The 15523-nt window shown below is 42.8% G+C and overlaps 1 protein-coding gene across 4 annotated transcripts in view; it reads right to left on the bottom strand.

Annotated features, from left to right (window-relative positions):
- Positions 1–15523, bottom strand: part of znf462 (zinc finger protein 462) — a 50383-nt gene that overhangs the window by 15487 nt on the left and 19373 nt on the right. For all 4 annotated transcript variants that reach the window (XM_086097610.1, XM_086097612.1, XM_086097609.1 and 1 more), the window contains exons 2-4: positions 7336–7631; positions 1425–6511; positions 570–704 (exon numbers count right to left, since the gene is read on the bottom strand). In XM_086097610.1, the coding sequence (XP_085953736.1) occupies positions 570–704; positions 1425–6511; positions 7336–7591 (5478 nt within the window). In that variant the 5' untranslated portion in view covers positions 7592–7631. The remainder of the gene's footprint in view (positions 1–569; positions 705–1424; positions 6512–7335; positions 7632–15523) is intronic.

Here is a 15523-nt window from a genome sequence, read left to right as displayed (position 1 = left end):
AATAAAAGTTTGCCACTCGTGAACATTGCAACGTGAGAACTTAAAGGAATTCTAGCGATGTCAACTGTGTCAGCCTGGATTGAGGTTTGACGTTTGGTGGCTCCCATTCCAATGAGTTGCTTTGCATCACTTTTTTTAAAATCCACTGCTACATAAATACGACGTGGGCGGTCATTCGGCCGGCGGACGACTGTGCGCTGGCCGCGTACATCAGCTTCCCTCCCCCTTGCCTGCCTCGAGTCTCAGTCGCAAATTGACCCATCGCCCACTCGCCCCTCACCCTTGCCTTCCGATTTGAGTCTCATCAGCAAGTTGACGTGACGATGAGGGCGCCCCAGCACTCACTCCACTAACTCGACGTGGAAATGTGCGGTAGTCTAGCGAGTAAACTAGCGAGTCTTGTTTAGATTTTTTGAGCGCCTGTGCGCCACTGCGCTTTCGAATATATTGCGCCCTGGGCGGTCGTCCAGATTGCCCATAGCAAAAACCGCCACTGCTTTGGACAATGAAACACAAGTGGAAAGATAAATGGGGAAAACATACAACAGTATGCGTCAAACAACATTTACCTTGACATGTCCCTCTTTGACCTCTCCATACTGGACATGCTTCCTCAGGTGATTGCAGATGGCTCGGATGGTAGTGTGCACCTCAACACAAAAGTTACACCTGAAGCCTATGGGAGCTTTGTTTGCACAGCTTTCCTGTCAAGGACCCACAGAAAAGGTGTGATACATTTTATTTGGCATCTGTTAGGCAACTTTACAAAACCTATTTCAGATTTGCATTTTTTGTTTTTAATTGACTATAAGTAGAAAAGTCATCACCTTGTGTATTTATTTGAGCATAAGTTACTTTTCTATGGCATTTAAACCTAGAAACTATTGTCAAATATGCATTAACCATCGTGCGGTCTTAACATTCTGTTTACTCCCGTTGTTCTACGGGTTATTGCCATTATCCTCTATATAGAATTTGTTCTTATCATGTCTGAGAATGTTTTTGGCAGCTTTGGAGGGGTTAGGTTGGAGGAATTTAGATGGAGGAAAAATGCAACTTCAATTCGTACAACAGTCCATATTCTTTGATGTGTGCATGTGCTAGAGTGAGTTTGTGATGGCCTTTGAACTTTTGTTTGGTGTTTAAATGCTTTTGAAATTCATGGCTCAGAAATGACCCATAAGACAATCTTTGTACCCTAGTGGTGTACTGCCCACATGGAAAGATAAACAAAAACAACGTGTCACTTTTTCTGATGATGGGGTCCATTTAGAAAAAGTCAAAGTTTCAAGTTGGAAAACTGTAGTTTTAGATATTTTTTCTACAGCTAAACATGGTAGTGGGTCACTTTTGACCCGCAAGACAACACAAGGGCTAACCCTTGTGATTATGACGGATAATTACTAAGACACTCATTCTCTCACCTTCTCAGACTTGCTGTCTGGTGCGGCTGCTGCTTTGTGTTTGCTGAGAAGCTGACGTCTCCTCTCATGCCTCGTGGCCCTCTTCTGAAATTCGTCGTTGTGATTGAGCAGATGCGTGGCGAGCGTGGGGAGTGACAGGAACTTCAGCTCGCAATGGGAACACTGGAAGGACTCACAGGCATTGTCGTCATCATCCTCAGGGTCCGGTGACACTGAAAAGTCCCTCTTGAAGTCTGCCCTGTGGTGGTCGTTGTAGTGCATAGACAGCAGCAGGCCAGTGTTAAAGGACAACCGGAAACATTTGAGACACTTGAATGGCAGCCAGTCCCCATCTTGCTCTGAATCGGGGACATCCTCCAACACCCCCTTGTCGTCCTCTTCCACAGGACAATCCTCGGGTTTCTCGGGTTCTTTGGCATAAATGACAGTAAAGTAGCGACTGAGCTTACTAGCGTGCTGCTTCTTGGGGAAGACACCTGGATGACGTTTAATATAGTGTGACACAATGCTCTTCCTGCTGAATGCCTGGAAGGGACAAAGAGAACACTTTCGCCTCTCTACAGCTAAGCGGACTTCTTCACTCATCTCTGAATTCTCATGATCGGATGGAGGCGGTAATATTACTTTGCTGGGTTTCTCAGTCATTGTCTTGGAAGCAGCAAGACAGTGGGTATAGTATGCATCGATATCATGGCGCTTCTGGTAGTGCGCCGCCAGGCCCTTGCGAATAGGGTTAGTGTATGAACACAGCGCACATTTGAAGACGTTGTTTTTACCCTCAGGCTGAGCACGGACATTGTTGTGCTTGATACGGTAGTGGCGAGCAATGCCTTTGCGGGTGGAGCAGAAGTATTTGCAAAGCTGACACTTAAACACGGCATGCTTCTCTGGCTTATTGATGGGTAACTGTGAGAGGGTGAAGTCCACATCACTGACCTCCTGGACTTTTCCTGCGCTTGATGTATGACTGGAGCTGCATTCCGCTACTGGCTCTGTGTCTTGGCTGATTGAAAAACTTGTCAAACCAGGAGTGAAAATCTCAGTGGCCGACTGATTGTGGTACTTCTCATAGTGGATTTTGAGCTTTTCCAGTGTCCCGTGTGTATACGAGCACATTTTGCACCTGTACGCACCGTAGCCCTGCCTTTGAGTCTTGTTCTTGTCCTCTGCCTCATTTGCGTCTGCGATTTGCTCAATGTCATTTGCAAAGTCCTCCGCCGTGACTTTCACCAATGGGTGTCTTTTCTGGTAGTGGGTGAGGACACCATGGATGCGGGAGTTCACATAGGGACAGTGGCGACACTTGTACACAGAGCTGGGGTTGATGTCCGCCTCCTGTGCAAAGTCTGCCGCTTTGACTTTCATACCGGGGTGCTTCTTGCCATAGTGGGTGAGGAGGCCATGGAGGCTGTTGTACTCAGACAGACACACAGTACATTGATAGGGATTATTCGAAATAGATAAACGTGAGTGAGCGGGATGTGGGTTGCTCTCTCGAGGTGGTGTGGCAATGTAGAGAGCACCATCATCTTCGACAGACTGGCAATTGAAAGATGCATGTTCTTTGGGCATCTTCTCCACTGAAGGTGTTCCTTTAATAATATCTAAAATAACAGATTCGTCCCCTTGGATCGCCCAGGGGTGCACTGCCTTATAGTGACTAGTTATGTCATATACTGTGCAAGCCTCAAAGGCACAGTCCCTACATTTGTAATGTTTTGTTTCAAGGTTCCCCCCTTGTTGAGTGGTCTCTGGCCCAGCCCAAAGCTTGCTGGCCATGTAGGCGTAGTCCACATTATGCTCAGGGTGGCGTCTTTGGTAATGGAGAAGCAGGCCTTGGGGTTCAGTGTGGGAGTAAATGCACCACTCACAGTGATAGCCCGCCTCCAGAATGCTATCTTGGTAAGCCCAGTGTAAAATGGTCAAGGCCGTGGCCTTTACAGTTGGGTGATCCTTCTTGAGATGCTTCTTGAGGGCGTAGACATAAGGGGATGTGTATGCACAGTGTCTGCACTTCAGCGAACGTAGGGGTGCAGTGTTTTCAGGGTCTGGGATAGCGGCAGAAGCGACGCTGCTCGACTGTGCACGTTCACGTTGACTCCGAACGACGGCGGTATGACGACGCACTAAGTCAGCGTTAGCTTTAGTTTCCTTGTGCTTTTTCTGGTAATGAATGAGCACTCCTTTGACAGTCCTATTACCGTAATCACAGTGCTGACAGAAGAACAGCTCATCCTCACACTTCTCTCCACTTCCAGGTTTAGGGCTTGAGTTGTTGGAGCCGTCATGACCATTGTTTGGGAACTGCGTCATAAACTGCTTGGGCGCTGCAATTTGTAATTCATCAATTAGTTTCAGCAAGCCTGGGGTGGGGGCACCATGTTTGATGTATTTGGCTGTCACCTTTACTTCGGGGTGCCTCTTTTGATAATGCACCAACACTCCCACAACAGATTTGTTGCTGTATATACAGTGTTTACAGTAGAACATATCCTCGTCTGATCCATATAATGCTGCGCTTGATTTTTTGGGGGTAGATGACGTGTGTAAATTAAACGAGGAGTTAGCGACGGGTTGATCTGCGGAGATAACTTTCATAGATTTCTGTATACGGAAATATGATGCCTTTTGCTCAGGGTGTTTCTTTTGATAGTGGACCAAAACAGAGTGCATGTTGGGGCTAGAAAAAGCACATACGTCACAATCATACACAACGACACTTCCGGCGTCCTTGAGTGGATCCATCTCTGTGCCTGATTCAGGGGTCTTGGACACCGTTTTAAGCAGTGGGCTTGAGGAGGAGCTTGGAGTGGATGTGGCTGAGTTTAACGTTTTGGGGCCAGAGTTTAATATCTCCCTCAGAGTCTGTGATTCGCCAGACTTATGCGACTGCTCCACGACATAGCTGGAGAAGATCATTGCATTGTTGATCTTCACTGTGGGATGCATTCTTTGGTAGTGAGGCATTAGGCTTCGCACATTGGGGCTTGTGTACGAGCAGAAGCGACACATGTAAACCAAATTGGGCTGGTTAAAGTTGAGCACATTGCTGGCTTCTGGGTGGTGATCCATGTAGTGTTGGTGTAGGTCGTTGTAGTTCGTGTACTCAATGTAGCACTCCAAGCAGCGAAAGACGGCGCTTTGGTCCTCAGGGTCCAGGATGTATTTAAAGCTAAATTTGATGTAAGGGTGCATCCTCTGGTAATGGGTGCTGACGCTACGAGCAGACTTGTTGTGGTAATCACAGTGTTTACAGTAGAAACGCGCCATTCCAGGATCCCCGGAATACTCACTGTTCTCTTGGGTAGCCTCTCGACTATCAGTCAGATCACCTGAAATGTTTTCACTGTCATCAGAAAGAGTCAGGGATAGAGGAAGGCTGCTGGATTTTGATTTAGGGTTGCTTTTTCTTTTCCCTATCCTGCCTCCCTTGTAAGATGAATCCCTTGTGTGAGGTTGCAGTATGTTGTAGGTAAAGACCGCATTTTTGCCATCATGGTTTCTTCCAACATGGCTCTTATCGTCTGCCATGTCCTCGTCATCAATGTCATCCAGATTTATGATCAGGTCCTGCTGGCTTTGGCTTATTTTGCTTTGAAGGTTGCTTGCAATTTCATCAATTCTCGTTCTCTTTTTGACCGAGGACAAATCCAAAGGCAAGTCGTTGATGGACTTCCTCGCGCGTTTACCGCTGACTAAGGGTTTCTTGGTGGCGAGCCCTAATATGGAGGTCTGGGTTTTTTGTAGACAGGTTGGTGAGGATGCTACATCCGTGTCCAGTTGGTCGGCCAACTGACTTTCAAAGACGGTCGGATCCATGTCATCACAGTAGGAGTGCTTGTGCTGTTGGTGAACCCTCAGTCCTTTCAGAGTGGTGGTGGAGTAGTTGCAGAGCGTGCAGCGATGTGGATTCTGCTGGTCGTTCAACACGCTGGTTGACTTTTTTCCATTCATCTTGGGCATACTTACATTTCCCCCGTTAACGGGCTCCCCAGGGCTGTCATTGTGAGGTTCTGGGCTGTCGCTTGTAAGGTCCATGGTCTCCACATCAGAGGAACTGTGGCTCTGTTTGTGCGTGCCTAATTTAAGAGGGCTGGTGCAAATAAATGGGCATTCATCACATTTATATACTGTTGTTTTACCAGAGAGGTGAATGTTTTCAATGTGGCGCGAGATGCTACGCCTGTGCATGGTAAGGAAGGAGCAAAAGGGGCACTGGAAACGGTTTTGGTACTTCCTGAAAGGTATTCCTTTTGTCTCCAGCAACTTATTGTCCTCATCTGTTAATAGCTGCTTCGCGTCTGCCGACAATATTCCAGTGTAGTTGGGATCATCTATATCACCTAGCTCTTCATCTTCACCCTCTAAGCTGCTCCTTGAGTCCTCTTCATTTATTAAGTTGGCATCTATCTCACTGCCACTGTTGGGCCTCTTAGGCGAAACAGAGCATTCTGCACTGAGGGGAGTGACTGCACCAATCTGCTCCGATGCCTTTTCAAGCATTTCTCCCATTGACTCCTTTTCTTCAGTCAACGCTGTCTTTGATCTAGTGGGGCTTTGGGATGGGGAATCTGGTTTAGGTTTAGGTGAGTTTGCATCTGCATCCCCTTCCGGTGTAGGAATACTTGACACTATATTGACCTTGTTGCTGTGTTCCTTGACCACGTGACTGGTCCAGTTGGCCTCCTGGTCAGTCTGATAGTCGCACCATTCGCAGGCTAACGTCCCTCTCACGAGGCTGCTGGATGAGCACGACTCCTCGTCAGGTTCGGCGTTCTCTGAGCCAACCCTGCAGACCCCAGAGGGAACTTGCCTATGATACATAACGTGGTGTTTCATCATTCTTGCTTTGCGCGGAGTCTTGTAGGCGCAATGCTGGCAGGAATACACCTTGCAAATGTCCGTCTGAGATGATATCTGTGCGACCACATCCTCCTCGACAACATTGTGCACCTTTTTGTTGTGGTTCCTTAGGAACGACTTGGATCTGAAGTAACGGACGCAGAACTTGCATTGGTAAAACAGCAGATGCGTCTCTGCACTTTGCTTCGGCGATGCCTTGCTGGAGCTGTCAGCAGAGTTGGGACCTGAACAAAAGATTAGTAAATGCATTAGACATCTGCTATATAAGGCTGGATTTTAACATCAAGTCAAGTGACACCATATACCCCGTTTTCTTTTGGCTCCCAGATGGCATCATAATGAACAAGAGGGAATTGGGGCAGTTCCGGCATACAAAATATAATTTTATGTGATAATTGCATATATTGTGTTTTACACCTGTGTGTTTAAATACATATAGACTAGTTAAGAAATGGAACAAGAGACAAAATGAGGGGGAAAAAGACATTTTTTAGGGCTGGGCTAAAATATTGATATTACAGCATCAAAATCGCTCACCATGCAAAATCGAAACAGCAACATCAGATATCATCAATGCTGTTCAATCTTGCATTTTCCACCTAATATACCAAGTTTGACTTTTTAAAGTGATCGCCAAATTTTAATAATCACCATTGAATCTAAGAACAGTGAGTTACAACAATGTCAAGAATGTTGCCAATAGTTATTTTGTTTTAATTAACTAATTGCCAGGGTGAGTAAATATCACCATTAAGCGTTTAATTAACCAATTGCTGGGGAGTAAATGTCACCTTTAAGATATGAATTGTCTTAATCTGTCCAATAAGTATCATTTGAGGCATTTTATTTAATGACACACTACCACTGTATTATTATGATAGTATCTTTGGCCATATTTCAGTTAACCTGCGATTCCCATTTTGAAGCTGTTGTGCATCACTGAGTAAATCCATATTCATGAACCTCTATTAAAACAAACAATGATCCTTTTATGCAGAACTGTGTGTCTAAATGCTGGATAAATTAACTGTTTATAATGGAGGCTTACTCATTCCAGCTTTAGGAGGTGTGTGATTCTTGTCATCTTTGTCTCTGGTTTCCTGCGTTCCTGCTTCCTCCACCACCTGGTTGACGTCATCGTCGTCATCTTCTTCCTCCTCCTCCTCCTCCTCGTCTTTCAGCGAGTCCGAATCGTCTGCGTCGGCGGGCTGCAAGAAGACTGTGTGCACTTCCTGAATGTGGTTCTTCAAGTCATCGTATGAGTCTGCGCGGAAGTCACAGCCGTCACACTGCAGTACCTCCATCACTAAACGGAGGGAGCACTCCCTGGAAAATCAGGGAAACCTGGGAAGAAAACAGACAAACGTATTCAGATTAAAAAAAAAATAATACAACATAACCTGTTAGTGTTGCCTCCAAGGAATCAAGTGCATTCCTTCTTCATATACTGCAGGGATGGCGAGATCTGGTCCTCGAAGGCTGGACTACTGCAGGTCTTGGATATTTCCCTTCAAAACAACTGATTCCTGATCAGGTCAACAAGCAAGCTCTGCATAAGCCTGATAACAATTGTGTTAATTGGAATCAGCTGCAGTTCGAGTAGGAAAACCTCTACAACCTGCAGGACTCCGGCCCTTGAGGACCGCAGTTTGCAATGCGGCCAAAACAAAACTTTTACCCATAACAAAACTTTTACAAACAAAGATTAATAACGACCCTTTATTTAAAGCTAGTGTAAACGAGAATCTTTGTATTCTGTTTCAAGATGGCGCTGCAAAAAAAGGGGATCATATTGTCAATAAAAGGAATCGCACAATCCATTTATTTTTTGTTTGTTCATCATCTTGATCATGTGCTGATAATATAAACACCATTCTCCCCTCCCTGCAGCATCTTTTTAAAAAAATCAAGAATAATGCAGGTAGATTTTAGTGGTGCTAAGCTGGTTGGAAAAGGCAAAAATGTATGAGGGGGAAAAAAAAACTGGACTATGGGGAAAATGCCTTACTATATACTACTAACCTTAACCCTCAACTCTTGTTGATGAAATTCCATTTTTTTAAATATTAAATAAAACACAAACACATTCTAAATGCAATTATGATCAGTGTTGGGTTGAGTGTCTTGACAGTATAATTTTAAACAATTTTTTTCTTTAAACAAAATCCCTTGTTATGCCAAAATGGACAAAACAATACTGCAACAATGACCACCACCACAGCAATAAGTAACTATAATCAAGTGTAAAATGTCTAGTTCCTTGAGGAAAGCCCACTGTCCTACAGACCTCAATAAGTATCAAATAAAGCCTATGGCTGCCTGGAAGTCATCTATTTGGCTAGCAGCAGACACTTGAAGAGAGAGCTCTGAATTCAATTTGTAAACCTCTAATGGTGACCAAATCACTCGGATGATGTTTGTTGTAATAGTAGTGGTAAGAGTCCCCTTTTTTTAGCGTAGCATCATTCCAGAAACAATGGAGGGACCAAAGAGGGATTATGGCCTGATTCATCCCATTTTTATTACCTTGGGATAAGCAACAGCTGGACAGCAGCTCCACAAAGCATTTAGAGCAGAACATTCCATCAAATTGTATCAACTGTGTTTATAAAAAAAAAAAAAGATTGAGGGATGATGGCTTTTACAGCTCCTTCAGCCTTGTCTGTAGTTTGGATTGTCATAGTCTAGAATCATTTCACAGATAAATTGTTTGAAATCCCTGTAACATTGCACCTTTATGAGTACAGCACAATTAACAGTGTTTCCCCACACCATGTTAATACTATCTTTAAACTACACAACCCGCGACCCACCCACAAGGATTGCTACAGAATGTTAGTGTTTTTTTCGCGGAACAATTATTTTCCATAATCGTTCAGCCCTATAGCACACAATACTCTGTTTGCCTTGAAAGATGAGTGAAAATGTTCGAAATGGCTGGCACTGTAGGTGTTGTCTTTTTAGATAACGTTTGGCAGTAAAAGAGTTTACTTTGAAAATCACGATAGTCTGATCCAATCCACTGGATCAGAATCGATTCTGATCCGGTATCGAATTATGTTTGTTAGAACCAATCCAATTCCATCCATAAACCCAAACTATATATCTTTCAATTTCACTTTGCGCGACATGCCATAGCACAGACAACCTGTCGCCATAGTTGCCATGTGCCTGTGTTTTTGTCAGGTGAGTAGAAGCCGACAGACCCACAGACATATTTTGGCGGCATTTATGTCTGCCGTTTTAATAAAGCCACAGTAGTTACATGTGATTTCAGTGTGTTTTCCTTCTTTCTTTAGGGGACCAGAATATTTGTTGTACACGTACACGTGTACATGTCAATATGAAGCAAATTACATCCACGTATTATTTACAACTTTTAGAGTGACATTAAGAATCGGATAGGTATAGAATCGGTATCGGCCGATTTTTGAGGCTGGTATTGGTATTGGTATTGAATATGAAAAAGTGCTATCAAGCCATCCCTAGTTTAGCTACAGACCTAACAAGCCAATGTTCCGGATTAATACTGACAACAGCAGGAAAGAAGGGGCAGCAGAATCTCTCCTTTTCTCTCCATTTTTATTGTTTTCAAGGACAGCCAGTGGGAAAGAAACGATGAATTTATCAGTCGAGGTAATTTTTGTTCAGCTATTTTCTGCTACAGAAGCGTAAAATAAATAGTATGTTTAGTTAGCTCTAAAATAGGATGTTTAGTTAGCTTTTTTACAAACGGAAAAAAGGAGCCTCCATTTGCTATTATCATATGTGATTGGCTTTTGGTATGAATCGGACTGTAACGAAATTTCTTTACTTTTTTTGTGTCACGGTGACAAATGCATAAAACGTTTTTAAAGCCATCAAGATCATCTGCTTTGTTCGTGTGGACCAGTGGTTAATGTTTTAAAAGGTTGAATGATTCTTTAGAAGCTATACACCTTTTCCTATTCCAACTTTGATGTGAATTGTGAACGATAGCCCTTGAGCAACAATATAAGCCTTTGTACTAAAGCAGTCAGCCCACTGACTTAAATACTAGAAAATCCAGACTCCACAGACTGAGGCAGAATCCAACCAGCTTTCCACGTGCGACTGGTCGACCAGGGAAGAGGTCCACGTGAGCCACAATGGCCCTGAGCAAGCAGGGGATCCATTGTTAGGAGTCATGTTACAACCACACCCTGCTCTCTTGGCATTTCAACACAGTTTTCCACCAAGTGGCCTCCAAATGCCAGTATTCTTGACATGGGTATCAAGAGGGGGGAAAGAAAAACACCATCTGCCAAGAGTTGGTGGAGCCTACACTTTGCCACACCAGTTAATGGGGGCGATAATACATCTGCTTTCATCTAGTCTGCTGGAGCTCTGACAGGCGGTGACTGAGCTGCTCAGATCCTCCTCTGAGCTGAGCTTCAAGGGCAGCCATTTTAAGAGCTGACTACATGCACTTAGGTGTTCAGCCAGCCAGCAGCACAACATGGACACAGGGACCTGATCCTCTGCCTCAACGAAAAAAAAAAAGGGCTGGGCGGCCTGTCACGGAGGAAGTGCTGACAGAAATCTATCAGCCAGATGTACAACACAAGCTCAGCAGAAAGCATCTCACACTCTCACCAGCCCGACTCCGCCTTTCGTTTCTCAGGACATTATCTGTAGCATCAGGTTATTCTCTGAGAAATGCCAGGGTTTGCGCTCTGAGGAGAGTTGTAGCAACCCTTTGCGGAAAAAGACGGGAGAAGTGCAGCCTCTCCTCTGCTTCCACTCGTTTTGTGGAAGCCGCCAACGACATTCCACAAGGGGGTCTAAAAATGCAAGGCATGTTTGAACTTCTTTATCTGGGAGTTCTGCAGGCCCTCAGGAGAGCAAGGGAAGGGGCAGAAGGGGGATATAGCAGGCCTGAAGGGGAAGGGTGGGAGGAGCAGGGAGCGTGACGGAGCAACCTGGAAGACCTTTTTGTGGAGATCAGCGCAGGACAAAGCAATCAGACTGGGCTCCCCAGATTCCAAAGTCTACAGACATTTGTTAATCACCAACCGGTCTCGCTGCATCGGCCAGCTATGCCAGTAGTCACACCCTCCACTCTGCAGCTGCATCGCATGAAAGAGGGCCTTTGAGTAAGCCAACATTAAGCTGATTAGAAGTGCTGAGGCATCGTCCCCAACTGCTGGCTGTTGCTACTGTCTCATGTTGTCAAGAAAGGGGTCAATGTGTTTATAATATGCAGACTGATAGCACATCTGGAAATAAGTCATTCTCCAACTGTCCGGTGTGGGTAGGTAGAAAAATCTCTGTCCAAAACTATAACCCTGAACTTTCAAACCTTTACAGCCAATAAGAAACATGAATAAAGTATTTGCCACAAAATGCACAATAACTAGAATAGAATATCAGCAGATCTTCAAACTACAAAATGTTTTAAGGAATAAAAAGAGCACCTCATTTGTGTTTGTTTCAAAGCAGTCAACAAGCTACTTCATGTCCTCTACATTTTTCTGAACATCTGTGGGTCTGAAGCAGGCAGGGTTCTTTGTGTCATGGTCCCTTGCAGCTATCATTTTCTCTGTTTTGGATATTGGCCTTTATGGTCTTTGAAGTTCCACCTACAGTGCGGATTGTTGTTTACTTCCCATCTTCTATTCACATATGTTTTGCCTACCCCACCCTGTATCATGAGTCTTGCAACCATTACATGGCCAATGTGCAGTCAGAAAATTCCTGACCTTCGACCAGTCAATCGGAACAGCTCACATTCTTGTCAGTGTGTGCATATAATCCATACATTTTCTCTGCATGAAGCTACAACACAATAGACAATTTCAAAAGCCAAAAAGACTAGTTCTGCTGTCAATTTTGGAGTGCTTCAAATGATCAAATGATGAAAATAAAATTTCGTTTTTTGCAGTCATTCAAAACGATTTTAATCTAATAAACCCAACAAACATTTAAAGGTTTCATTTATTCAAAATTAATTCCTGTGCAAAATGTTAAGACAACTATAATGTATACTGATTCTAAATTAGTTTTAACATTCATAGTTTGTGCTTAAATGCCACAATTAAGTAGATGGTAGCTATTGTAAACATGTCTTGTAAATCCAGCATTCTGCCACTTGTGCAAAATTGCAACTCACAAAAACATTTGAACGTAACAGAACATAAGAACATCTTTGATAATCCAGAAGACAAAATTCAATTTTACGATTCACGCAAATTTTCAATTATTTGATTTTTTAAATGACGATGTATCGAATTAATTCGATTTATTGCCCAGCCCTACAGCAAATATACTACAAACGACAACTGAAGGCATCAACTGTAATAGCTATTAGCTGTAATTAGTTAATAAGATACCTAAATACAGTCATCATTGGAAAATGCCTGATATGAACTAGAATGACATTATTAGAGTGCAGACATGTGCAAACAATCAACACCACATGTGCTTCATCCATCGCCTTAGTAAAAGCTTATACTAATGGTCGTCGCCAATAGTCACAAGTGACTCTGTTAGTAAAAGGTAAACCCTCGGCATGCGCTAGTGTAATTTTCCAGTGCTTTAAGCACCAATAGAGTAAAACATTTTAACAAAATATGGAATTGTACAGTCATGCCAATGTGCCTCAAATTACATAATGTAAATGCCATAATGTAACAATAAATTCCTTGCCTTTATTCGAAGCCAAGCGAAGATGTAACAGGTTATTCCCAATCTGTTAAATAGCATAATAGCATCACAGTACTCTTGAATATAACAACCAATAAAAGCTATGGAGTCAAATCAGCACTCTGTGACATCGTAAAAGGAGTCAGTGAGCGGAAAAAAGTTGTTTGACTTTCATCTTAGTCCCTAACTGTCATACTACTGAATTATAGAAAAAAAATTGAAGCGATAAAAACAGCTTGGGTGGTACCTCGTCTGTCTTGGAAAGTGTTCACCCTGGATAGAATTCTCCAGAAATAGTGACCCAAAACAGAGTTCATGAAAAGACAAAAATAAAAAAATAAAAAAGGAAATACCTATGATCTATTGGAAGAGGCAAGACAAGATCAAGTCAACCGATCTACAATTAATGAGTAATGGACTGTGAATGGCAATCTGTAAGACCAGGTACATACAAAAACAATCGGGGCTGTTTTTCCTCCTGATTGTGCCCCTTCTCAACAAGGACGTAAAACGCCTAACTATATTATGTCTTATAAGATTGTCTTATAAGAATATTCTTATCTCTGAGGTGTATTAAGAGTGGATTTGTCTCAGGTAGGGTCCAAAATGAGTTAGGGCCAATAATCTTAAAGCTGAAGTCTCGTCCAAAATGTTCTTAATATGTTCTATGCGCCCCCACTAGTCTAAAAATGGCACTCTGCTTAATACAGTGTTTGTGGACTATGAATTAAGATGCAAAATCAGCCAATTTGCCACTGACTTGCTGTTGACTGAAATACATCACAGTACCTAAAGGCTCAGGTAACAACCAATCACAGCTCACCTATTTTCTGGGTTTAGACATTAGATATTAAATATGTTCAATATTTATGACGCTGGTGTCGAGCCAAAACCTTGTACCTCCAAAATTGTCACTTTTCCCCCAAAACGACATGCTTTTTCAACCATTAACATTGCATTATCAAAGACAACAAGCCATTTTCAACATTTTAGATTGGTCAATAATTTGTAAAAATGACAACCACACGTGTGGACTGACCAAAAGTGTATATTAAAATAAAAAATAAAAAAATGAAATTAGCCAAACTGTGATTTATGAGGTTTTGGCCCATTTCATGGTTGCGAGGCAGAGATGGCGCGCTCCAGCCACCGCCAAACTCATTAAAACACAGTAATAACATAACAGTGTTTTACAACAACGCTGAACTATATTTACAATTTAATTGGTACTAGTGGATTAATTTGCAATAATTGTAGTTAAAAAAAAAGGCAAAAAAATTATGGCAACTTTGTATTCATTCATTTCTCATTTCTAGTTATTGATCGTAAAATGGCTGCAGGACGGCGGCTGATAATGGTATAGGTTACTGCCGCGAGAACCGATACCTTAAAATAAGACAGGTATTGGCACCGATACCAGTACCTGATATCGGTAGTCACCCATAGTCAGGATGATACCATCTCTGCCTCATTTTGAGCCAGGAAAAACCCTGTTTGTGTTTGTTGCAAGTTTGTTTAGGACTTGACCATGCAGTATGACCACACAGACTGTAATTTACCTTTTGCTCATTCAGGCACGCAGGCCTTTGGTGGGTGTACAGGAGGACTCCAAATATGGCTACGGGACAAAATGAGCATTTCAGACCCTCAAAATCAGGCCACTGGTTGGCCATGTGGGCACATGAGGATCGGAATGAGCTTTTTACCAATAAAACCTTTGATTATCCAACTCCTTCACTATGAAATAAGGCTTCGCGTGTGGTACTATTTTGGGATATTTTCTGAAAAATCCAAAGTCCAGAAAGTAGGTCAACTGTTTTTGACTGCCTATTCATGTTTCTGGCAGTAAAAGCAGACCCACATAATTAAATACAGATTAAAACAAGGATGGTAATATCAATGTAAAACACTTTATTCCATGTGTTTACATGCAAATTAACCATTTGTACATTGCACATAGCACCAGCAGTCCATTATACACTACTAGGCTTACTATATCCTATGGTGTCCACTAGCAATGTATACCCCAAACAACATCCCAGTTAGAAAAGGGTGTGCATACTTGTGCAACCATATTACCTGATTTGCTACTACCCTATAGAGAAGACTCTTTTTTTTATTATTGAGTGCCATAGTTTTTTAAGTCACAATGGTGGCAAACGTGTTGTAATGATTGCTCGTATGTTACTTTTGGCCCACCGACAAGAATCATACCTGACCAACTTGCTTATCTTGTCACTCTCTGAATGCCGTGTAGGTTTCTCAACACACATTAAAGCAAGTACTAAAGACATCACCTCCCTAAAACAATAGTTTCAGATGCCTAGCTACCTCGCTGGCTCAGAGTCTGCTTTTTTTTTATCAGTTGGCATGTTGCAGATAACAACAGTGGTTAAAAAAAAAGAAGAAAAAAAAAAAGAGGAAAACTTGGCCCGACCTGACTGACCTTCATATTCCACTAGGCCTTACTTGCAACAGGCAGTGATAAAAAAGCACTACAGTGACAGTTCATGAGTGAGGACAGGGTGGAATTACAGACAGTAAGTATGCCAACTTGTCATTCAAAATGTTTG

The sequence above is a fragment of the Leptonotus elevatus genome, chromosome 15 (genome assembly GCF_054856555.1).
Source record: "Leptonotus elevatus isolate MCC_2025b chromosome 15, RoL_Lele_1.0, whole genome shotgun sequence".
Lineage (NCBI taxonomy): Eukaryota > Metazoa > Chordata > Actinopteri > Syngnathiformes > Syngnathidae > Leptonotus > Leptonotus elevatus.
This window is presented reverse-complemented; position numbering and strand designations above follow the sequence as displayed.